The following is a 26,430-nucleotide window of genomic DNA, read 5'->3' on the forward strand; positions in this document are numbered from 1 at the left end:
TATATTGCTATGATGTCTGCAGTGTGACAGTTTATAGTGATGTCCAGCACTGGGTCATCATGCTGCAGACATGTAGCATGATGTCCCACCCAGTCACATTATCCTGACACCAGGTCGACCAGTCCTAACACCAACCTCTTGATGCTGAGCGCCAAGCGATTCAGCTGTTAGTACCATTTAAGTAAGCCTTTGGTACGTGTCAGCCAGGGATCGAACCCACAACCTCCAAATTTGAGGTGGATGTTCTAACCACTAGACCACCAGAACAGCTGGGTATTATGTGCATCATCAATGATCAGACAAGTGAACAACAGACAGCTCTTCATTTTCACTCAGATGGATATGTATTACTTCCTTGATCAGCACATCTTTTATACTGTTTGGATAGTTGACAATATATTCTGGTAATAACTATACATTTTGTGCTCTGAATTACTTATCTGTCAAGATACACATGGAACCATATGATTTAGTGTGAAATGCTAAATTACATTTTCAACAACTTTACTTCTGTTGAAATGAATAATATTTTTTATGACATTCTATTTAATGTTTTTTATTGAAAAGAAAATAATTTTTAAAAGTGTTCATTATTCTACTATGCTGACCAATGCTTTAGTTCTAGTATGTTGACCTAGGTCTTAATTCTAGTATGTTGACCTAAGTCTTAATTCTAGTATGTTGACCTAGGTCTTAATTCTAGTATAGTATGTTGACTGAGGTCTTAATTCTAGTATAGCATGTTGACCTAGGTCTTAATTCTAGTATGTTGACCTAGGTCTTAATTCTAGTATAGTATGTTGACCTAGGTCTTAATTCTAGTTTGTTGACCCAGGACTGCTTGGTAAACATGCTGCACTATACTTAAATCCTTTAGAACAAAACAAAACTTTATTCAATGCAAAGCTAGCTAAAGTTACCATATGATTATAGAGCACTCTCATTTTTAATAACACATGTTTAAGCAACACACAATTGTTACAATGCAGCCTAAATTGATGCTGCATTGTCAAAATATGGTCATGCAGGTGAATTTACATAAATTAAATGTTAATTATTTTTGCTAAAATTAATACCAATTAATATAGTTTAACTAAAGTCTATTCAGTCCTGATTGTTGAATGCTCTACACCTTAAATGTGATCCATAACATTCCAGGTGAAAATTATTGATCACACTGGACTTTTACAATGGTGGTAATGTGCGAAACTGGGTCACAAAAAGAGGACACAAGGTCTATCATAACAAAGAACAGGGCAATACAATTTGATATTCAGTACATAATGCTTTCATTGTGACATCACAGTGTATGAATCACTCCAATCTGTACCAGATCACACTTATTGGTAGATCGCGTCCAAATATGCAAAAAGAAGTTTAATGTTGATTATGCCTTAAGTATTTTTCGGTGTGTGTGTATGTGTGTAAATAATAACCTTCCAAATAAATATGGAAGAATGAGGAGCCAAATAAAGTAAATAATTACAATTTAAAGGTATGTCAGAAAATTCTAAACAAAATTACATTAGTGAAACAGTTGGTACTGAATGCCTACTTGACAAGAGATACATTTGATAGCTTATAATATCAACGACATGTTCTAAAAAAGCTGTTTCATAACAAAGAACACAACTAATACCATTAAAACTATACCAAAATTGAACTTTTATATGAAAAAAAAGATAGAAATTATATAACTAAGTTTGCTTTACACTATTCCCCCCACCTTCACTTTGTAATGAATTTTTTTTAAAAATCTGCTATAATTAGCAACAGGTGCAACTGCTAGACAGAGCTGGTGATCAAACTACACCTCATATTTTTTCCACTTTTATATGTAAAAAGCCAACATTATTATAACTGAATGTATTAATACTTCAAAGATTAACTGTCTATATTTTGCTTATCTTATATCTGGGAATTTCCAGAACACATTTGGTAGAAATAAATGACAACAGAATTTTTCAAAATGATGAAAAATTCATAAAACGAATATATATGCTAACCTTTTAAAATACTTTTTTTTCTCAATAGAATAATGGTAAAATGTTTCTGAATATTATGCAAGACCTCCAAATTATGTCTTTTTTAAAGGTCACCATGACAGCAAGAATAATAACTCTTTCTGGCATGTGGCTATATAGAAATGTAAACAATGACAATGATAACAAAATCTTGATTCAGTTAAAAAAGTAGACATTTATAGGAAGGAATCTGATTATACAAATGTAATGTTAGTAATTATGCTAAGTTTATTAACAAAAGTTTAGTAAAACTTTTGTTGTGAAATGTATTTTAGAGGTTAGACTTGACATACACTGTATGTGCATTTGCGAATTGCTATGATATCATTCTTAGGCCATCAACTATATGCAAGATTCTTCCTTTAGAGACACTGATATTCAAATTAAAATTTTCATATTTAGTATAGGCAAATAATAAGAAATAAGAAGTAAAAGTTCAACCATTTTGTACAATAAAAAATGTTACAGGAGGGCACTTGATAAAAAGACAAAGAGAGACTTCAAAAATACCTGGAAGATAAAATAAAAGGTCAATATATTCCTAAGCTGGATGTTCACAAAACATTTCTCTGCAGCCATATGTATGAGACGTGCAAATTTCCGCATGAAATATATGAGGTCAAGACTTTGTAAAAAGTGACCAAAGACCAATATTAAAAATCATGGATGGTGCTCAAATGCTTCCTGCAATTTTTTTCAAAAGATATCACAAAGTTCAATTCATTTTTAAATTCTGCACATTCAAATTACACAGAAAACAACCATTTTCATACATTCTATAATTCTGAAAAAAATCCCCCCCCGCCACCATTGCAACTATAATAGGACATTTGAAAAAATTGCAACAATAGCCATGTTGAAGGATAGGAGTTATAAAGACACATCGGAATCCTCTGTGTTAAAAATTCCAAAATGTAATTGCTAAGTGATATGATACTGCATATAAAGGGATGAGGCCTGAACATTTTACAGTTGTAAAAGTCCCTGAAATTTCTACACCAACTTGGATATGATTGCCATCCATTTCTTTGTTTCACATACTATAATAACTGTGGTATAATTCTAACAAGATATTCCAAGTTATTAATCAGTGAATTGATCATTGTATATCTGATGTTTTTTTAAAGCCCCAATGCTACCATTATGCGCAAAAAGGCGTATGTTCCAAATTATCTGAATTATAAGGAATCTTAACAGATATCAGTTCTAAACATCATTCCATTAAAACCAGATATTTTTGTTTCATTTTATTATGAACTATGTAATTTTTCCTTCTAACTGCGCAACGTGGCCATTTTTCTAATGTGTACAAATTAATCCAATGTTGATCAGTGACATTCATGGGTGAACCAATATCATTTGAAAACTCAACACAAGATATGATGACATTACCATTGTAAACATATGAAGCTAAAACCAAACTATGTCGAATTGCCTTTATCCCAAGTGCACACATCAATGTATATTCCAGCTCCCTAGCTGATCACCAATATTCACAGTTTTATTAATATCTAATGCATGCTTTTTCATCTCGAATCTGCTTAAAATAGGCACGTATACCTTTCTTTATTTGCTCTTCATCCAATGTTTGTCCCATGTGCAAATGTTGTTGTTATCAGATTCATCACTAACAGAATTTGTCAAACGTATCATATTACTACTTTTGAAGCATTCCAGGAAAAGATCAGAATTACAAGCAAGTTCACTGACTGAATGAACGGGTGCAACATCTTAAATCTAAACTTAATATCTGAACGTCGATTAAACCCAACATGTGGCCTAAGTGGTACGAGCATCTACCTCGGATGCAGGAGGTCGCAGGTTCAAACCTCAATGAAGTCATGCTAAAAAGATACATAAATTGGTACTAGCATCTGCCTCACTTTGTGCTCAGCATTAAGAGGTTTGTGTTCGGACCAGTAGGCCTTGTATCAAGATAATGTGACTGGGTGGTACATGACGCTACATGTCTTTGGCATCATGTCACAGTGGTAAAGTCTGAATATACCACCCGTTTGTTTGTATCCCCCCTACTGATTTAAAAGATGAAAAACACAAATGAGATAAAAGATGCAAAGAACTCAGTTCATTTATTGATTCATAATTTCAAACCTGATTATGCCCAGGTGGGACCCTAAGACCATTATCATCTGCGAGTTTAATTCCAAATGGAACTTTTCAGTGCAAAACACGACCTGTCCACATGAATTTAACAAGAGGTGTAATTTCTTTGTACATGTGTGCAAAGGATATACCTCTAAACTCGCAACATTATGGCAATTTAAGGAAATATCCGGCAGTTACCGAATAGGATGAGCTATGTCACAACACTGTCTGAGGAAATCAACTTGCCCATTGTGTACGTAACATGGTGACGTGTTAGTATAAAAAGTCTGTTAAGCATGAAAAGGCTAAGAGGACGCCAGCGTTATTGTCAAATTCAGGTTAGAAATTATAAATCAATGAATGAATTGACTAAGTTATGTGCATGTTTTATCACATTAAAGATTACCGTATCTGAAATCAATAGGGGGTACAAAAAAACTGCGGACATAGTGAAATAACTGAAACTTCTTAAAAGCACATATAAACCTAGTCCTACATAGGCTAGCACATGTTGACTTTGTTTAGGTGCTATGTCTTACTATCCAAATAACGGCCTTGTACAGCGTGTTCCGATGTCGTTGACATCGGAATGAGTAATCAAAGTTTCAGGAACATCTCACAAACCTGCCAGCCTATGTCGACACTCTTCCACTAATTTTATGTAATTAATATACTTACTGTGCAGTCTTTATCCTGGCGGAATGAAAATATGATACTAGCAAATGGATGCATTTTCACTTTCCATTGACATACATTTGAATTTGTTGCAATGCGACAGTAGTTGAGGTATGCCGAAGTAAGTTCATGTAGGTACATGTTTGGGATAAGTTTCTTGAATGAAACGAACCATTACTTACAGTTCCAATAGGCATAATATATTTTTTATTCGTTTCATTAAAGAATAATACTTCAACTTAACCTGATTTCGGCATTCCAGGTTTTCATCCCTTTCCAGCCAAATGAAATGTAGGCCAACAAAACTTGAAAATAGGTCCATTTCTTTTGTCAGAATTTGAATTTATTAGAGACAAGACATCAGAGTAAGTCAAGTCCGACTAAAACATTATGACTTCACTTTGTAGAAAAGTGTCGTTATTTTAGGTCAGTTGTTTATTCCTGAAAATCTGACTTTCGTAACGATGTTAGTCGACATCAAAACACGCTACACAGCGCCGTTAGTTAGGCTGCAAGACACTGACGCCCATAACATAAATATCAGCATCAGGTCTTACATGTAGGACTACTATAAACCTAAAATCTTGATTATTTCAAGGAACGTTTTATGTCAGATAGCCTTTTTACCAAATCATTTTCTTCCTTCCAAACTTTAGTTACATTGGAAGAATTCTGAAATTTATGATAAACGGTGGCATTGGGGCTTAAATCATAGCTCAAATAATCTACACAATTAATGGAAGAAAAATGCCGGTATTATATTACATGCCACCAACTGCAGTGCTTAAACAGCAATAGAAAGACCAGAATTAATGGCAAAATGGAATTCGTTCCGCTGACAAGATAAAATATAGTCCATAGTCCGATTCATCGACCATCGAAATAAAAATTCGATATCGAGACAGGTTTTTATCGTAGGAGAAAGGCGCTTTTTCAAGTTTTTATTGGGGCTGTACCAGTCGCTTAATATATTGTATATCGTGTCTAATATTAAATATCAATATTAGGCAAACTGCCTCACCTTTACGAGGGATTACTGCCTCGTCCAGTCTTGGTTGTGGATCGCTGTTACTTCTGTGCCGAGGAAAAACCGTATTAGTTGATTCCTCTGTTTTGGTGTCCATTGCTCAATTGCTCTCACTTCCGGTTACCTGGTATTTTCATTTATAGCGAACGTTTTATTGATAATTATTTGTATTGGAGGTTCATTTATTTACTAAAAAAAGTTGATAGGATATATTTTACTAAAATATATTTACAACATTTGCTGGAGCATGTTTTGCATTCGAGAGTTTTGTTGCTAAAAATAGACATTGTAATGATATCAGAGCCCCATGACTGTTGACGTCATAACCAGTTGTTGGTGATTCAGGAAAGTATACAGTATAAAAACAACGAAGATACTTGAGTACTTATTCAGTTATTTGTGAAATTCGCAATTTGCCAACGATACAGGTAAGATTTTGTACAGATGATACTATTTTATGTCCAATATAAATATACGATGAAATTGCATCGTACTTTCATATTAACGCATCTAACTGTCTGGTCAGCTGACTTATCTCGACAAATTAACATGGCACTGGAATAGTCCTAATGTAAGACCACAGGAGTCTGACGTTTTATCAGTAAAGTACGGCGAAATCTCTGAAAACATAAAATCACCTAATCGGTAATGTAAATGTATATTACCAATAAGGTGATTTCATGTTGTCAGAGAGATCAAACGTGAGACTCGTGTGGTAAGACCTCGACGCTGATATTCATGTTTTGGGCGTAGCAATAAAACATAAATAACATGTGATACGTCTTACATTGTAGGAGTAGGCACTGGAATATCACAATATTATCAGTAAAGTATTGGTCTTGTGTAGATATTGTATGGGCAGTTTTTGTTTGTTTGTTGGTTGATCATGTCATGTTACAACGAAGACAAATATGCTAAATGTTATTATATTAACTTATCTGGTCAAGAAACGCTCTTCCTTCGATTCAAAATGAAAGATGGAATCCACAATCAGCGGATGCAATATTTGGGCTTTATACTTATTGAAACCGTTGAGTTTAGGATAAGTATTTTAGATCCAGTTCCAAGCAAACCCAACAACTTGCTTACCTCCTACAGCAGAACAACTCGATAACTGCCTGCGTTCATTGTGCGACAAACATGCCCCACTAACAAGTGCAGAGTATCAATTCAAAAGTGTTCTCCATGGTAAAGCAGTGTTAGGGACCAGCTTCGCACTGCTAAAAGAGACCGCCGTAAAGCTGAGAGGCTTTGGCTTTCCACCAGACTCACTATTCATAAGCAAATCTATGAAGCCACTAAGAAGAATGACACAAATATAGCCCATGCAGCGAAATCAGCACACTACAGTACTAAGATCATGGAAAGTTCCAGCTGCAAAGAGCTCTTCGAGATTACTAACAAGCTAATGTCAAGGAACAAATCAACACCAATTCCAACTACCTTCTCTCCAGTGGACCTTCCGGACATGTTTGCAAATTTCTTCCGTGACAAAGTACAAACCATTAGAGATAAGCTTGACACCACAATTTCAGTTGACTCGTCATCACCATACAGTTGGGATACAGAATTTGAGCGGCAGCCATTAGCAGCATTTGAACCTGTCTCTATGGATTTCATACGCACAATCCTGATGAAGAGTGCACCAAAGTCATGTGAACTTGATCCAATTCCAGCATCACTGCTGCTTGAGTGCTTAGATCCAGTATTGCCTTCACTAACTGATGTTATTAATACCTCTCTCTCATCAGGGGAATTCCCATCATTTTTCAAAACTGCCATTGTAAAGCCTCTGCTGAAGAAACCATCACTAGACCATAACGATTTAAAGAACTACCGACCAGTTTCTAATCTCCCATTCATATAAAAAATCTTAGAAAAGGTTGTTCTATCCCAGCTTGTATCTCATCTGAATTCAAACAGTCTTTTTAGCAATGTACAATCTGCAAATCGCCCTTGCCACAGTACTGAAACTGCTCTTCTAAAAGTAGTTAATGACATTTTCTGCATTGGATAGCAGAAAGATTACAGTCCTCAGCCTCCTTGATTTGTGTGCAGCATTTGACACAATAGACCATGATATATTACTTCACCGTCCCCAGCATGTAGCATCTATTTGGCATTCATGGTAACAGCCTTACTGTGGTTCAAGTTCTACTTGGTTAACAGGACACAAATTGTATCTGCAAATGGAATACACTCCAGCCCAGTTGATCTGTGTTGTGGTGTTCCAAAGGGGTCTGTTCTTGGACCTGTTCTCTTCATTCTGTACACTCAGTCACTCTCAAATGTCATAGATCATCATCCAGTGTCTAACCAATTGTACGTTGATGACACCCAAATATACAAATCTAGCCACCCAATTGAAGTTGATGCTACCATCAAAGGTGTAGAGGGGTGCATTTCTGATGTGAAATCATGAATGACATGTAACAAGCTGCAGATGAATGATGTTAAAACTGAGGCCATTCTGATCACAACACAAAGACTTTCTTATTCACATCCTTTACCTCAAACAATAAATATCAGCAACACCATCATTAAATTCACACAATCAGCACAAACCTAGGTGCTACTCTGGACAGTACTCTCACATTGCACCAACATGTCATGAACATATGCAAGGCTGCATATCTTGAGCTGAGATGCATCAGCTCCATTTGCAAATATCTTTCAGTTGATGCCACTCAAACACTTGTGTGTTCATTAGTACTTTCAAGACTGGACTATTGTAACTCAATTCTGTCTGGTTCATCTCAATATCTACTCCAGAAACTTCATAAAGTTCAAAACACAGCTGCTCGGATCATACTTATAGTACCACGATCAGAGCACACCTCCCCTCTGCTCTGTACCCTACACTGGCTATCCATTCATTCCAGAATCAAACACAAAATTTGTTCTCTGTGCTCCATTTCAGTGTCTCTCTCTAGTCCAACATACCTATCTGACCTCACCTGTGTGTACACAACAGCAAGATACTTATGCTCCTCTTGTGACAATCATATACTCGTTATTCCCACTCTAAAAACAAAGTCATATGGACAGCGTTCTTTTGCATACCAGGGTCCAGCAGTGTGGAATGAATTGCCCAGTGAACTTAAACACAAAGACACAGTGATCCCATTCAAGAGGGCTCTCAAAACTCACTTATTTCAACTGCAAGAACAAACTTAAAGACCTAATAATGTTTCCTACCTGAAATATTCTCAGCATGTTTTTTTGTTTTTTATGTTTTCCAATTTCATGGTGTTTGTTTTTTGTAATCATATCATTATATGTTTTTTATGTTATAGGTGTTGTCTAATGTTGTAAAGCGCTTAGAGCTTCTAAAGATTAAGCGCTATACAAAGTCCTCATTATTATTGTTATTATTATTATTATCTGTTTGTTGTGATTGTACACCTTGTATTTGATTACCTATATTATCAACTTGACCAGGGAAATCAATGGCAGTTCATAGCAGAAGAAGTTTATGCACACCTATCCCAAATTTATACTTGCAGTTTTCATGTCTGAAGGTCATTTTTGACACCATGTTATGCTCACAGTGCATACACAAGCCCTTTTGCTATATGATATTTCTGGAAAACTGTGTGTACTAAACTGGCTGATGCAGTTGAAAATAGTTGTCATCCAAGCCCGTTTTGAGATATTCTGCTTGCCCCAAACCAGTGTTTAGTGCTATGGGAAGCTAGATCTTCTTCCTAGCCAACTACAGTATTGGTATTTCATTACATACATACTACAGAGTTACTGTGGAAGGTATAACATGCCTGACATCAATTTCAAGAACAACACAAGCCCAAAACACATAGATAACAAATATATCCATAGCTTTAGTAAAAATAAATTGCTGAAAAAGTCACACCATAGCCTTAAGTTAAGAAATTTGCTTGGGTCCAATTTACAAAATTAGCCCTATGCCACCTTAAGAATTTGGCTGAAAATGAAATGGTTTATGTCAAAAGTTGTGTACATATCACATATTTAGACATTATCTAGTAAAATGGTATTTAAAAAAACTTTTTGTGTGCAAAACTTAAAATGGTACAGTATTATGCTTTTAGAAAAGTTAAACTTTGTGGCAAAAAGCATTGCATTGTTAACATTGTGAGTTATGACTGACTGCATTTCTTGAAAGATTTCAAATTGTTTGCAACCTCATATGCTTTTGGTCTTTGTTTTAGCATCTGGACAGAATCAAAATTCCTTTACAATGTTTCATGAATGTCAAGAAGAGATTTGGAAGTTATCAGTTTTAAGAGTGAATGAGATAAATGCTATGTTAGTTGTCAGTGACAGAAGTGAAAAGTTTGTATAAACTCTTCTAGCAAAGGAATCATACATCCAAGTAAATAATGCGTTTTAGAAGTACTTTTAAAACGAACAGTTCCTAACCTTTCATTATTATTCTGGAGATGCTAATAACAGCATCTGTGTTGTGTGTATGTGTTGGTGGGGTGGGGTGGGTAATCACAACAACAGTCTAGCTTATCTGGAGAGATCAAAGTTTAATCAATTAACATTAGACCATGCTGAAATATTGATATACTAATGTGTGGGACCCTGGTAAACTTACAAAGTGACATATCAAATAAATTCATTGATACATAGCCACAGAAATTGACCATACATATATATAATTACTTAATACAGTTTAACAGAAATTTCTTCTCTGACACCAATTCACTTACAACTGTTAAGAAATTCACCAGGGGCCAATTTATGAAACTAGCCCCTTTCACCATAAATCCTATAACAATTTTGGTAGATCAAAATTCAACTTCCTGCCATAATAGGAATTCGATCTGTTGCTCAGCATGCGATAGCAACGCTCACTGCTGGTAACTTGTACCAGTAACATTATTCAGAAAAGTGTATGTCTGAAAAGTTTTATGTGGATCTCACATTATTGATAATAAGAGTTGGCTCTTTGTTATTACAGTTTGTGCAAATTTACAAAATCAACACATGCTTTTACAGTAGATTTCACTATTAAATCAGCACCCTTTACAGTTTGTGCAAATTTACAGGATCACCACAGGCTTTTACACTAGAATTCAATATTAAATCCTTTACAGTTTTGCTAATTTAAAGTACACACATGCCTCAATAGATCGCAAACAACACTGTCCAGAAACGTAGACTGCACTGTAAGCGAGGGCACAAGTTATGGAGTGCCATTGGTAAAATTAAGAAGGGGATGCCATTCCCTCTGGACATTGAGTAAACCTGATGTGTGATGGGGCTATTTTATGGTTGAATACTTGTTTTATAATCACATTGGGAATAATTGTCAATCCAGAACTTTTTCAAATAAATTTGTTTTTGTAATTGATAAATTATCTTTATTTTCAAGATACCTAAACTCTGAAAGACTGTTGACAATATTACGGTACTCAGAGGTTTCAACGTTATTACATTACTTCCTTTTGTTGTTGGTGATTCACGACAAAACAAGATTCTTTTTTTTTTCAAAAAACTACTGACATTTATTTTGTGAAACAACCATCAATGGCCACAGTCTACCGGTACATTTTTTATATTTTTTTCTGTTTGGAAAATATTGATGCATTGCAAGTAATAAATGAAATGTTGGGCTTGAAGCCACTATAAAGTCATTGTCATGTACTGGCCTCATGTGCTCTGACCATAAAAGATTGTCATATGTTTCATCCTCAGTCTGATTAAAATGAGATCTCCACTGATATAGGTTAAGTTCTGACAGGGACCGCTTAGGGGTTTTGTTCTAGTGACCTATGTTATTATAATTGCAAATTTTATCAGCGAATCAGATAAGTCTGATATCTTTGCAGTCAGTGTTAAAGCTCAACAGTGTGTTTCAAAATTTTTGATTTACTTTTGGGTTTTTGAAAGTTCCATTTCTGTTGGCTCAATCAAAGGTCACTGAAACATTACCCCTAAGTGGTCACCATCAGATCTTCACCTAGGGCAATGGAGATCTAATTTTAATTAGATTGTTTCGTCCTCAGATGTAGATAAAACTAAAATGTCTATTTTAGACACGGAACTTGATTATTGAAGTCGATTTAATTGCACTTTTATCACATTCAGATCCTTCAAAACTTGCCTCACAATCTTCAAATATACATGAAGGAGGCCATTTTGTTTACTTTCTACAATCGACCTCATTTTCAGTGCTAATTCCTGCTTATAGGCTGTAAAACTATTAATAGAACACTTTCATAATTGTATGTAAGGACAACTTTCATTAGCCAGATATTTGTAAAGAGACTGAATGTTTGCAGTTTCATCTATTGCAGAGTTTAATATAGAATGCATATATGCATCAATGAAGTTTCCCAATCCATGATGGAAAAACATGCATATTAGTCAACGAGTACTTAGAAAATATTGCGAGCAACATGTATATATGTCAGGGGGAACAAGGCTATTTTTAATCTATGCATATATTGTTAGCAGAAGGTAATGAGTTAAATTAGAACTACAGTGGAACCTGTCTTGAAAGACCACCCCTTCTGCCAAAACATAATGGTCTCTCATGACAGGTGGTCTCTCATAACAGGTTATAACACTATATAATCTCTAAATCTGTACATGGAGAACCTGGTCTCTCATAGCAGTGGTCTCTCAAGACAGGTTTTACTGTATCACTATGCATCAGTTGATTAATTCTAGCTGGGTTTTAGTGATCCATTCACAGAATCACCAACCGCTACATTGTGGATTGGTGTTAATGACGAGCCCTGGATATATAAATAATATTTCCGGATATCTTCTATATTTCACAACTTCTGTGTGTAATAACACAGCCCTACCACTGTGACCATTTCGGATTTTCATGGCTACATGCGGTTTGTTTTGTCTGATACAGCAACCAGTCAGATATGACTTCTCTCATTCGCTCATTTGAAAGTTGGTGTTGTCAAAGTCCAGGGACTCTAAAGTCACATGATCAGAGCATTCAAAATGTTAAGTACTATGAATAAGTGGATTCCCCAGTTGTTTGTGTATTAATCTTCAAGTCCTTTATTTAGGCCTTTAATTTAATAATGTCAAATGTGTTTTTTGTTTGATTGTTAAAAAATGAAACATGTTTTTTTTAGGCCAAAATGAATATTGAGTGATTGTAATCAATCAATCATTGTCAAATAAGCCCAGTTAGACAGTAGCATAATCCTCATATTTTCATTCATGAATATCACTCCATAAAATCCCCTCTCCCATTTTAGCCCAGTATTTAGATAAATATATATGTACATAATTGTTGACATCCTGATGAATACAGTCATATGATATGCAGGTAGTAATGTGATCATGGGATATTAGTCACCTGTCCAGACTTTAAACTGTTCATATTAAAATGATATTTACATGAACGATCAATAACACAAACATCTTGCATTTAATGACATAAAGTACACATGTAGATGTTGATGTTCTTGATCAAATGAAACATTTTGCTGCAAATCAAACATGTGACAAAGTCTCAATATGGACTCCATATGTTTACCAGTATGCTTTTAGTTCGTGAATCACCAGTTTGCACAAGGACCTACCTACCTACCTTTGTATGAATATTTTTTTGTAATCTGTTATCAGGTATGTACATGATAGCTTCTGTGCATGGGTTGTCAATGTAGAGGTTTCATGTTTGTCTGTATTAGTACAGGTTTAAAAATACGTATGTATTGGGGGAACATTTCATGTAAGTGCCCTTACAATACCAAATACGAGCATGACCAGGACATAAATGAAATAAGATGTTTTGGTTAAATTTGCTATTTTTATCCCCTTTTGAAGACTTGGAATGAAACAAGGTGAATTTGAATGCATGGTATTTAGAAGGTGTGTTGCATAACTCATTGGGTGTCCTATTTTCAGTGTCAAGGTCATGTTTCAATATTTTTACATATTCTTTACACTCTTCCTTCTTTAAAGTCATTTGAGATTGATTCTTTGTATACATCATCACTAACAGCTGCCTGGCTTGGCACTCAGCATTTAGAGGTTAGTATTAGGACTGGTTGGCCTGGTGTCAGGATATTGTGACTCAGGGAGGGACAGGATGATGCCCAAGTGCATCACTATAAACTCACACTGCATACATAATAGCGATGTGACTGAAAAATTGTTAAAGCTACGTTAAAAATCCAAATCACACACACACACACATACATCATCACTAGAAGGTGTGTAGTGATGCCTTCATAGTTGAGGTCATGGCTCAGTATTCTTTGTTCTCTATCACACTTTACCTTCCACTCCAGTTTGAAAGTCATTTTAAGATTAAACGATGAAGCTTGGTATACTTGTACGTAATCATTTGAATGGGTGTCATATGTGACAGTGCATGTGTATATGGTGTCCTATCTTCCAAGGCCAAGATAACACTGGACAACAAATTTTTACAAAAGTCATGTTACTGAAATAAAATTAGTCAATTCTTATCAATTTTTATGTGCTGAACACGAATATGACAGTCAAATTGCAAAATTGGCTCTAGTTTTTTTGTAATCTGCAAGAAATTAATGTTTACATAACGAAATGCATTCCAATAGTAAAAGGTCAACTGTAATAGCCTACCTATAAAAAATCAAGTCATTGACTACATCTTAGATTTCTTCGCCTGTCACTTGTACAGCTGTTCGGGAGCATCTCTGAGGAGTGTCCAGCAGTAGTCAGCCAGCATTGTAGTGGACCATTTTCCCTGGTATCTTTGTTCCATTGTTGCGATATCTTGATGAAAACGTTCGCCGTGTTCATCACTAACAATACCACAGTTGCTAGGAAAGAAATCCAAATGGGAATGAAGGAAGTGAATCTTTAGAGACATATTGCAGCCAAGTTTCTTATACTTCATCAACATGTCTTCTACTAGTTCCTTATAGTTTTCTGACCTAACATTTCCGAGGAAGTTTGTAGAAACTAGGCGAAAAGCATTCCATGCTTGTTTCGCGTCACCTTCCAGCAAGTTGTTGAACCGGTCATCTTTGAAAAGCTCTCGAATCTGAGGACCCACAAAAACTCCCTCTTTAATCTTTGCTTCGCTGAGTCGAGGGAATTTTTCATGCAGGTATCAGAATGCTGGCAAAGTCCGGTCAATGGCTTTCACGAAGTTCTTCATCAAACCTAGTTTGATGTGAAGGGGTGGTAGCAAGATTTTCTGAGCCTCAACCAGAGCTGGGTGTTGGATATTCTTCTCTCCAATGGCTACATTCTGCCTGTGAGTCCATTCCTTCCTCATGTAGTGCATTTCCCTTGCTCGGCTATCCCACTCGCATAAGAAACACATGTATTTTGTATATCCTTGCTGCAGTCCCATTAAAAGGGCAACTACCTTCAAATCACCACAGAGGTGCCAGCTGTACTTGTTATACTCAATGGAATTCAGTAGCTGCCTTAAGTTATCGTATGTCTCTTTCATGTGGACAGCATACACTACTGGAATAGATGGAAGAATGTTTCCATTGTGCAAAAGCACAGCCTTGAGACTCAGTTTCGAAGAGTCCACATAGAAGAGTTCGATATGCAGTAATTGTGACATCTTCTTCTAGAAGATTCCATTGTTGGAGTCTTGATCCTAGCAATTCTGCCTTGTTCTTTGATAAGTCCAAATCACGAATCAGGTCATTTAGTTCTTCCTGTGTTATTCTGTGTGGGGTTGATGATGCACCACAGTGAAAATCTGGATCACTGCATGCTGATGGACCAGGAGAAGAACAGGTCGACTCACCTTTGTCTTCGTCAGATGAATCAAGAGAATATTCTGCTGGAGGTTCTGGAATAGGAAGTCCCTCACCATGTGGAACTGGTCTCAATGCAGACAGAATGTTTGGGTAGACTATTCTCGACTTCTTTCGCTTCGTTATTCCGCCGGAAAGAGGAGGAACCAAGCAGAAGTAACAGTCATTTAGGTGGTTGCTTGGCTCTCTCCACACCATTGGGACTGCAAACGGCATTGATGACCTTTTGCAATTCAACCACTGTGAAAGCTGTGTTGTACATGTAGCACAGCATATATGCGGAGCCCAAGGCTTGTCTTGGTCACCAACCTTGCATCCGAAGTAAAGATGATATGCCTTCTTCACTTGAGAATTGATACTTTTCTTCTGGTTGGCAAATGTCACTTCCCCACAAATATAGCAAAAATTGTCCGCGGTATTAACACACTTTCGAGGCATTACTGTTCTTTATTGTACGTAAATGGATAAAATAATAAGTTTTATGTAACAGTAGCTTGAACTGTCTCGCACAACGTCTAAAATATTTTAAATGCTGAACCTATCTGATTGGGCTTTATATAGTACACTGCTTACGTCAGCTTCAGCAGCCGCCTGGCATTAGTATAATAGGCCTACACATGTATAGTACACTGCTGACGTCAACTTACTTCAGCAGCCGCATGGCATTAGTATTGCATTGCATCAGAAAATGATGCATTCAACTGTGGATGATGTGAGCATGATGGTATTATGCAATGTTACATCATTATTCCGGATGTTGCTGCAGTCCTACTGGAGAAATTTACACAGTGAAACATAGAAAATGAGGTATATAAATATCTTCAAAACGAGAGCCAATACAAATTTTTCACGGTTATATTCGTGTTCGGCACACCAAAATACTACAGATTAGGGCCTTTTCAAGTCATTAATGATTTCACTGTTGACCAGTGTAATTAGACTCAGTTTTTATAGTACATTACACTTTCCCCAGCTGCTCTATAACTTTCAAGCTGTTGGAGATGAATGACTATAACTTTTTATACATAAATATCCTCACTTTTATTCAAGAGTAGGTTTCATGTCTTTTAATTAAGGGCCAAGATCATTGCTGAGTATTTGTATTTTCCATAGCATATTCCATTCAGTTGTGTAACTTTAGAGCTTCTTTAGATTAAATTATGCAACTTTTTTTTACTGCATTATTGGAATGTATGTCAAATACCCCATTTTGGGTTCTTTCTCGAAGGTCCTTCTACTGTATAATTGTGAACATTTTGTGATTAAAGGATAAAATTTGGTGTACTTTTATATATCACCTTTACAAGATGCATCTTGGGATTCCTACCCTCAATTCATTGTCTTGGTTCAGTTATTTAAAAACTTTTCACCACATTTTATTTACACTCAGTTAACTATAGAGCTGTTTGAGAGTTAGGGATGCACCTTGGCATATATACATATATATGCACCCATTAGCAGGCGTATTGTGTAGCACATTGGGATCTTGTGATCAGGGTCAGTGTTAAAGGTGATGTATACGGTACTGAATTTTTCGATTTGTCTGCACACTTATATTACAGAGCCATTTAAGATGATGGGAAAAAATTCATTATCACTGTAGATCATAACTACCGGTAAATCAAATGGGGTGTCAGTTTTCAGATAGTGGCAAGAGTTAATGAGTTAATCCGAACAATTATGAAAGGAACTGGCATCGACAACGAAAGATTTATACGTGTATATATAGATATACATGAAGCGATACTTATTTACTCGCAGGAGATGTTTGCTTTGCAAAATGGCTTCAGTTGCTATTTAGAATGCTTTCTTACACAAAAAGAACACATGAGAATGAATGCAGCATAATGGCTGGTATTAGTGCCCTAAGTAAATTTAATTGAATATTAACTTTAACTTCTCTGTACAAGGCCAGACTGTCTTCCAAAGATGCCAACGGGTATCTTGGTGCTCAGGTACCTACCTGCCCATTGATAATAATCTGGGTTGTAAAATAAACATAGGGTACCTGTTTACCGTAATTATATAGGTTTTGCAAGTGCTTATAAAGGCAGCACTGGCCTTGTTTTCAGATTGATAATCCTTTTGATTGAGCCTCAAATACATGTACTTTTACCTGTGCCAAGTAGAGGTCTGCGTCTTCCAGTAAATAATTGATCTTAATCCTGTACCTTGTTTCCCCACCGACAACTCTTTGATTGAGCCGCAATTGGTACAGTGACAAGTAACATAGGGTGTTTATTTGATCTTGCCGCAGTAGTGACTGTTCAGTTGCAACCTTGAATAGATTTCACAAATTGTATGATCAAAGTGTTACTTACAGGGCTCAGTTTCAGTCTCTAAATAATCATCTGCATATATATGACAGTCCAAAGGAAAGGGAGTCAGATGATATTTATGATGACAATGATGATTTACTAGATGATGATGGAGGATGAAGATTTACTATATGATGATGGAGGATTTCAAAACTTTATCAAACAACGAGGATAAGTCTTGGGTTTTGTACCAGATAACATTAGGTAGTGATATTTATTGAACACTGAACAAAAAAATTTGGACTTCAGGTTTGTACACATTTAATGTAAATTCCCTTTGGTCCCTTAAGGTACTTGGGTAACTGATTATTAGGATCAGCGCTAGAAATTTTAATTTTTTTTTTTGGTCAGCTTTACTGTCTTCAACAAGCAGTCTATCACAAACACCTAATGTTGCTGTGAAATAAGTGGTGGATTTGATCCTTTTGTCAATTGTATGAAGAATGCATATGTTATCATGCAAAGAATGGACACTGATGGAAAAAGATTGGTAATGTTGATTTATGCTGGTGATAAAAAAATTGCAAAGTGTAGAGTTGCTAAAACTTAAAATTATATTTTTTATACAGGTATTTACAGTGTAAAAGAAGAAATTGTGGCCCCCCACAATCTGACCTGTTCCCCTTTAAAACATCAAGGGCAATTTTCCCCATAACCCTGAATTCTAGACTTAACCCTGTGGATATATATGACTGTTGCTCAGATATATATGTCTCATGATTTCTTATCTTCTAGTATGAGTTTCCTCTGACTATTGTCACCCCATTTTTGATATTTGGACATTTATGTTGTGTTGTAGGGTCAGAGTCCATTCCCTATCGAAAAGTTGGAATTCACCGACACCATTTGGTGTCGGCATGGGGTGGCCCCAACTACAGTGTCCAAATATCAATAATGGGGTGACAAGTTTCAGGAAACTAATATTAGAAGACAAGATATCAAATTCAGACTGCTTATCTTCATGAAAGATTGACAGTATTCTTATTTTCTTTCAGAAACAGAAAATAATTATTAAATACATTTGCCAAGATGTCGCTGTACCCATCACTAGAAGATATGAAGGTGGACCAGATGCAGCAGGTAATAAAAACCAGTTGAACTTTTAATGTGATGGAAATGGTTAACTGGTTCGTCTGTCAAGATTTTTGAGAGACAAAACATGAAACAATCATTTACTTGCTTATTTTACACCAGCAGTTTGACTAAAAGCAAATAATGACTTTTTTATGCATCCAGATCATGCAAAACAAAGTATTTCAATTTGAAGCATTTGATCTCTGTCAGCATATTACTGCAGTCAGAAGATTATTCATTGTGGAATATTTGTATATGATAATTCGGAGAACACTGATTTGAAAAGACTCATATAAAATTTGCTGTGAATTGGTCTTGATCACTAAGCTGTTTGATACATTTAAAAAAATATGATTAGCATCTTGATGATTCAGACTCAGTCTGTCATGGATTTGTGTTCACCTAGAACTCGACATTTTAAAATGCAACTAGTACAAAACCTGAGAGCAAAATATCCACTATATAATAACTGTGTTATAGTCTTCTTAAATATGTATCATATCTTTGAGAATGAAATGTAACAGGAAATTAGTCACTATTCTTATATAAATGAACCTGGGTAAGTCTTGTGAAAAAAATGAACTGTTAATTTCAAGAATTTTTTTTCCACGCCCTCTCGACTCAAGTACTGTGGGTCTTTTTCCATCCACATATTATATATATATATATATATATATATATATATATATATATATATATATATATATATATATATATGCCAACTTGGTATAATGGAGATTTCTGTGTGGCTTAAGAGATAGGCAGCAAATTTATTTGTTTGCCATCATTAATGTACTTTTGGATGAATTGGGCATTAATTATGCCATAGTAATTAAACTTTAAAATGTACAGCTGATATAAGCCAGATTATCGTCTGGAAGAGATGTCAGTGCATTATACTTTATTGACTTAATTTTGTTTAAATTAAAAAGATATTATGTATGTTAGGAAATTTTGATTTCACAGAGTTCCATATGCCAAATACTACATTGAAGTATTGGATTTAATTTCAGGCCCAGCGTCAGTATGAGCAGGCTGCACATTCCATACAGTACCCAACACAGGGGGTACCACAGTACCCACCCCAGGGTTATCCCGCAGCTCCTGCCCCAGGGGTACCAATGACAAGTTCTCTTTATCCTGCACTGGATGAATACATGGGACTACAACTCACACCTGAATTTGTTTCCCAGAATATGCCATTAGTTGCACAGGTATTTATAATCTATGAACTATTGTTGTATAGAGCTCGTATGCATGCATATGTTTTTTCAGAGGTCAGTGTGACACTCAATATATTTTTCCAGAAGGACAGTGTGACAGCATGTCTATTTTTCAGAGGTCAGTGTGACAGCATGTCTATTTTTCAGAGGTCAGTGTGACAGCATGTCTATTTTTCAGAGGACAGTGTGACAGCATGTCTATTTTTCAGAGGACAGTGTGACAGCATGTCTATTTTTCAGAGGACAGTGTGACAGCATGTCTATTTTTCAGAGGACAGTGTGACAGCATGTCTATTTTTCAGAGGACAGTGTGACAGCATGTCTATTTTTCAGAGGTCAGTGTGACAGCATGTCTATTTTTCAGAGGACAGTGTGACAGCATGTCTATTTTTCAGAGGATCAGAAAATAAAAGGAGTAAAAGGAGGAGCAGTATCAGATAAAATGGATTGCAAGTGAATCAGAGGAACAGCTTGAATATAATATATTGTTTTAATATGAGCAAAAAGATCATTTATTTAACAAGTTTATTGTAATTTATCTTGAGTTTATACCCTTCATGTATTGTTTTCTTTAATAATTCATCCCAATTTCACTTTATTTCTTGTTTTCCAAAATTGAAAAAAAAGAAAAGAAAAACACATAAATGCTTTGTTACTGAAATATGCTCAGCAGGATTTGACCATCTTTGACACAAAGCTTCCAATCTCAATATGGTATGTATGGTACCTATATAAACAGCTAACCAGTTACCAGTAAAATACTGGTATTCTTTGTGGCTTTTTTGAGTTAAAACTGGTATCCATGCTTCATTGAATCCTTAAAATGTACCATGAAGAACAGAAGTAGTTGTCATTCTTGATTCTGCACTTTAAAGGATAATATTGAAGTTAGAGAGCAAATAATTGCCACCAATTGTGTTTTGATATGATTGCTATTTAATTTGGTTATCATGTAATATATGTATGAAAATAAATGAGCAGAAGTACCTGTATCTTATAGATGTTCCAAAAAATAGATCTTAATTATTAAGTGGGACTAAATGGTACCAGAATGCAATTAATGGACATTATCACAGGCAGTTATTATGATGAAAATTATGTAAAATAATGAATTTGACTGATTTCCCTTCCCAGTATTTATCAAGATTGCAATATAATCATGTAAACACTTTCATTTGAATTACCAAAAGAAAACAATATCTTTCCCTGTTTGCTGAATTTGTCACACTGCGTAGGCCACTTTTAATTAAAAACAGGTGACTGGTTCAGCAAAAGATTTAATGTAAGACACCAGTGTTTTTACAAGTTTATAAATTTAATGTAAGACACGAATGTCCTACATTTTTATAAGTCATTGAACATGTCCAGCTCATGTTGTATTTGTGTGATAGCAAAGACACCAAAGAACCAATCTTATTTTCTATGCTGTACATTGAGATTATAAGTTTATATATATACCATTGATAATGCATACAGAAATGATGTTTAAAGTCGGTTTACATTTATGCCAGTAATAATGCATGCAGTAATGATGTTTAAAGTCGGTTTACATTTATGCCAGTAATAATGCACGCATGAAAGATCTGCCAATCACATGAATGTAAAGGTAAAATGTAATTGCTACAGTAATCTTCTTCATTTTACTGGAAGTAAAAGCCTGGAAACCTTAAAAATTTTAGTAAATGGGATGTGGTTTTATTTGCAAACTAAATAAGAGTTTGAATTATAATATGTCATTCCAGTTTTATATTTAGAATACACATCCCTCGAGTTTATCATTTTATAATTTTGAACAGTATTCGTACTGCCCTAAGTAGTTCATAATACACCTAATTATATGATCTTTAAACAAAATTATATAAAGTTTCCCCTGGCCAGTTTGATTCACTTCCTGATACTAATCTGGATAGGGACTGGGAAACTCGAGCAGATTACCCTGAGGTCTTTAAAAGTCTTTGAAAATTGAAATAAATCCAAACATTTTAATTTCATTCTATAATCACAGCGGTGGCTTCTCTTTCCAAAATGATTGAAAGGAAAAACAGCAACTATAATAATGCATTTAAAGCAGTGCTGATGTCTGTTATGAGAACAATTTATTTTATATTAAATCTGATGCGTAAGTTACATATTTCTGAAATAACAATAAATGTCAATCTATCTTCCACATCATTATAAAGCAAATTTAGGAAATTATAATTTGAATTTCATCATTAAACAATATTTTAGTATTTTGCATTTGTTGTTTTCTCATATAATATATGTTTGTGGTCTTCGAAAGTTATATATATTTATATACTTAAGTATCACATGATAATTATAATTATTTTTTTATTCCCATAATGATATGTACACTACAAAAATAAAACAGATGTATACAAACAATTGTAAACAATACAGTATTCATGCATATAAGTTGAAATTGGTAAATAATAAATAATGTTTCATTCTCTACTCAGACTACTCTTTAGTGATCTGGATGATAGTTAAATGCTGTGTCTTATGTACACATCACAATTGGTAATTGTATGTAGAAAACTTTTGATATGAATATACAAGTTTATGCTTGTCTTTGTTCATACTTTATTAACTTTAAAAACACGCAGTTGACTTCAACCATGCATCCTTTATATAAACAGTTTATATACCATTCCAGTAGTCCTGAAACTTCAAATAAGGTCATCTTTCCCTGCTATCTGTGTCAGAATATGCAGGTAGCAACTTCAAATACGGTAATCTTTCCCTTTTATCTGTTTCAGAATATGCAGGTAGCAACTTCAAGGACAGGAAGCAATAACATGCAAGTGGCACCAGTGTCAGGTAGTGACAAGGGTATAAAAAGGGCAGAGATCAAACAGGGCATCCGAGAGCTTGTGTGCTGCAAAGATCAAGAGGGCAAGATTGGTCTCAGAATAAGAGATGTTAACAAGGTAATTTTGTTTCTTGCCAGTGCTAACTGATAGGTAAACTTTTGTTGTAGAATACCTTAAGTATTATCATTGAGAGTTAAAGTTTTCTGTGAAAGTTTTATATCTAATAAAATGTTTGTTAGAAAAGAAATAATGTCCTGCATAACTCCTGTACAAAACTGCATCTCAGATATTAGCAGTAGCAGCAATTTTCATGATGATGATGACGTTGAAGAATTCCATAAATTTACATGGTTTACACTGTCCACTGTATTCATTCGAGTTGGAATCTCTCAAGGAATCCATTTCCGGACTTTATAAAGTTAGTTTTTCTTGTATGGTCTTTCATTTTAGCAGGTTTCTTTTTATATTTCTTGTACAGCTGTTATCAAGTGAGATATAGCAGTCACATTTACAGCAGTGGAAGTGTAGTGAGCAGTTTTCGTTTAGATTTTGGTTAAAGTTTTCCAGCAGTGCTTTAATCTTGGGTCCAACATGAAGGTCATAGTCATTTTTGTTAAAGTAATTTTTAAATTTGGTAAATTAGACCAAATATATTGTGGTTATTTACTTTCATAGCAGATCATTGTTGCTTCACTTTAGACAAAGATATCACATTTATTGTAGTGATGGTGGTGGTTGTTATGACTTTAAGTCCTACATTATATTGATGTTTGGAGTCAAGATATACTTACTGTTCCTCTATACTTTGTTAACGTGCATATGAAATTTTCAAAATGTATTGAATCTATTTAAATTTGGTTGGCATTGATTAGCTAAAACTTGTAAATAAATGACACCCTAAAGTCTCTTAGTCTGCAACATATATTGTTAACATAATGTTTTTTTTCTTCACCTCTGATAAATTATGAGTTAAACACTAACTAAAGAAGAAAATAACATATAGTAAAACATTTTGATTTTTCAGGGGTTATTTGTAGCCTTGGTACAAAACAATTCCCCGGCAGCCCTTGCTGGTCTGAGGTTTGGAGATCAGATTCTTCAGATAAATGGAGAAAACGTTGCAGGGTGGGACACAGACAAAGCCCACAAGGTTCTCAAGAAGGCCAGTGGAGACAGAATCACTTTTGCTGTCAGAGACAGGTAACTGACAAAATTGTCTTGATAGAGAAGGATTCAAGCATTGTGTCACATACTGGGTTTGAATTGTGGTAGTCAAGCCTGCAAATACTGGAACTGTTGCTTGAAACACAATTATTAATGAAATACTATGTATATACACAAATTACAAATGAAACACTATTGTAATGACACTAATTATTAATGAAACACTGCATATACACTGAGTACTAATGAAGCACTTTGTCTAATCACTAATTACTAATAAAACACTATATTCACTAGTTACAGCAGAGTATTCATGCTCGCACTTTACTGATTTTAGGACAGAGTCACTGCATCCTTTCAGTTAAATCTCATTTTAAACACAAATGCTTGTCAGGTAAATAATCCACAAGTTGCATAATTAAACAAGTCCAGTTTTATCAAAAACCACTGATACCTTTTAAGTCCAATATTTCACTCTTCTGTTGTGTGAGCTGCAGTTTTCCATTCAGAATGAATTAGCTTGATGATGGTTTCAGTGTTCACTAATACATAGCACTGATCGTCACCAAAAACATCTTTCATTTCCGTGATGGTCTCCATGACCTGTTTAACATACCAGCTGTGGAAGCAGGATTTTAAGTCTTCTTTGTACTTTTTACTTATTGTCAAGTGGAGTGGTTGAAGTTTGTACATATGTCAGGCACAAGCAAAGGCGTGATTCCACTGTCTTAAAATTTACTTAAAATTTATTTAGCATCTTTGCACTTTTGTGGTGTTCACTTCCTTTGATGTTGAGCACTCGGACAAAAACATAGTGTTAACTAATTGTTCAAGACGTATTTTATTTGTGCTCATAGACGTGGTAGTATTGTTTTAGTGTTGTTGTTGGCTGCGTGGGCTTCCATTGATATTCACTTGGATGAAAGCAAGTAAGTATTGAACTTGTCAGGTCTTTCATTTGTGCTCATACATGTGGTAGTATTGTTTTATACATTCAGGTGACCTCCATTCACATCGGCATAGTTTTATTCTTTTGTATTCTTTATTTTGGGTATTTATAGAAGTTAAACCACAAAAATAAATGCCTACAAATATGCATACTAGACAGGCAAAAGCACAGATTTATGCTCCCACAAACGTGTCTTTTATTTACAAAACCACGAAGACTGAGCCCATGAAAATAAACAATATTACAGTACGTGAAAGGGTTTTTGTTTAATACTTGAACAGCTGTTGACAAATTAGTGCTTTTTGTGAAATTCTACAACTTCTTAATGGACAAGAATGTAGTTCATCTTATGCAACACTGTCAAAACATTATGTCTGCACCTAAATACATGTACATATAAATTATTGGCATGATATATGCAAACAAAGTCTCTTTATAAAAGCCATCATTTATGCTTGTCAATGAACATGACGTTTGAATATATCTAAACTGTTGAGTAAATTCTCCTGAAGAGAGCCATACAGTCTTGGTTGATTTGCAAAACTACTTGTATTATAACTACCAATAAACATTCAAATTTATTTATATGAACTTGCAATCAAGTTTAATTGAATCAGTCAGGATGCAAAATGAGGTTCAAGTGTAATTGAATCACATTCAGGCCGTAAAATGAGGTTCATGTGTAACTGAATCACATTCAGGCTGGGAAATGATGGTCAAGTGTAACTGAATCACAATCAGGATGCGAAATGAGGTTCAAGTGTAATTGAATCACATTCAGGCTGTAAAATGAGGTTCAAGTGTAACTGAATCACATTCAGGCTGGGAAATGAGGTTCGAGTGTAACTGAATCACATTCAGGCTGTAAAATGAGGTTCAAGTGGAACTGAATCACATTCAGGCTGGGAAATGAGGTTCAAGTGTAATTCAACAAGCAGGCTGTAAAATGCAGCTTAAGTGTAACTGAATCACAATCGGGCTCTGAAATGAGGTTTTAAGTATAACTGAATGACAATCAGTCAGTGAAATGATGTTCAAGTTTAAAAGAATCACAATTAGGCTGTGAAATGAGATTGTAACTGAATCACAGTCAAGTTGTAAAATGAGGTTTAAGTTTAATTGAATCAGAGTCTGGTTGTAAAATGAGGTTTAAGTGTAAAATTGAATTACAATTAGGCTGGGAAATGAGGTTTAAGTGTAAATGAATCACAGTTAGGCTGTGGAATGAGTTTCAAGTAATTGAATCACAATACGGCTGTGGAATGAGTTCAAGTGTAATTGAATCTCAAGGAGGAAAAAAATTGGTATTAGCTGAAAAAAGTTGAA

General features: G+C 35.0%; 2 protein-coding genes across 3 annotated transcripts in view; one reads left to right on the plus strand and one right to left on the minus strand.

Annotated features, from left to right (window-relative positions):
- LOC149807893 (phosphatase and actin regulator 2-like) overlaps nucleotides 1-5,953 on the minus strand; it is a 175,204-nt gene extending 169,251 nt beyond the window's left edge. For both annotated transcript variants that reach the window (XM_089971711.1, XM_089971703.1), the window contains exon 1: nucleotides 5,827-5,953. In XM_089971711.1, coding sequence (XP_089827837.1) covers nucleotides 5,827-5,929 — 103 coding nt within the window. In that variant the 5' untranslated portion in view covers nucleotides 5,930-5,953. The remainder of the gene's footprint in view (nucleotides 1-5,826) is intronic.
- Nucleotides 5,954-6,128: 175 nt separating this feature from the next.
- LOC149807894 (syntenin-1-like) overlaps nucleotides 6,129-26,430 on the plus strand; it is a 29,593-nt gene continuing 9,291 nt past the window's right edge. Inside the window, exons 1-5 of the mRNA XM_089971756.1 lie at nucleotides 6,129-6,260; nucleotides 18,877-18,961; nucleotides 19,969-20,169; nucleotides 22,938-23,108; nucleotides 24,016-24,191. Of these exons, the coding sequence (XP_089827882.1) occupies nucleotides 18,911-18,961; nucleotides 19,969-20,169; nucleotides 22,938-23,108; nucleotides 24,016-24,191 (599 nt within the window). The 5' untranslated portion in view covers nucleotides 6,129-6,260; nucleotides 18,877-18,910. The remainder of the gene's footprint in view (nucleotides 6,261-18,876; nucleotides 18,962-19,968; nucleotides 20,170-22,937; nucleotides 23,109-24,015; nucleotides 24,192-26,430) is intronic.

Source organism: Sinohyriopsis cumingii, chromosome 1, assembly GCF_028554795.1.
Source record: "Sinohyriopsis cumingii isolate HCF-2022 chromosome 1, ASM2855479v2, whole genome shotgun sequence".
NCBI lineage: Eukaryota > Metazoa > Mollusca > Bivalvia > Unionida > Unionidae > Sinohyriopsis > Sinohyriopsis cumingii.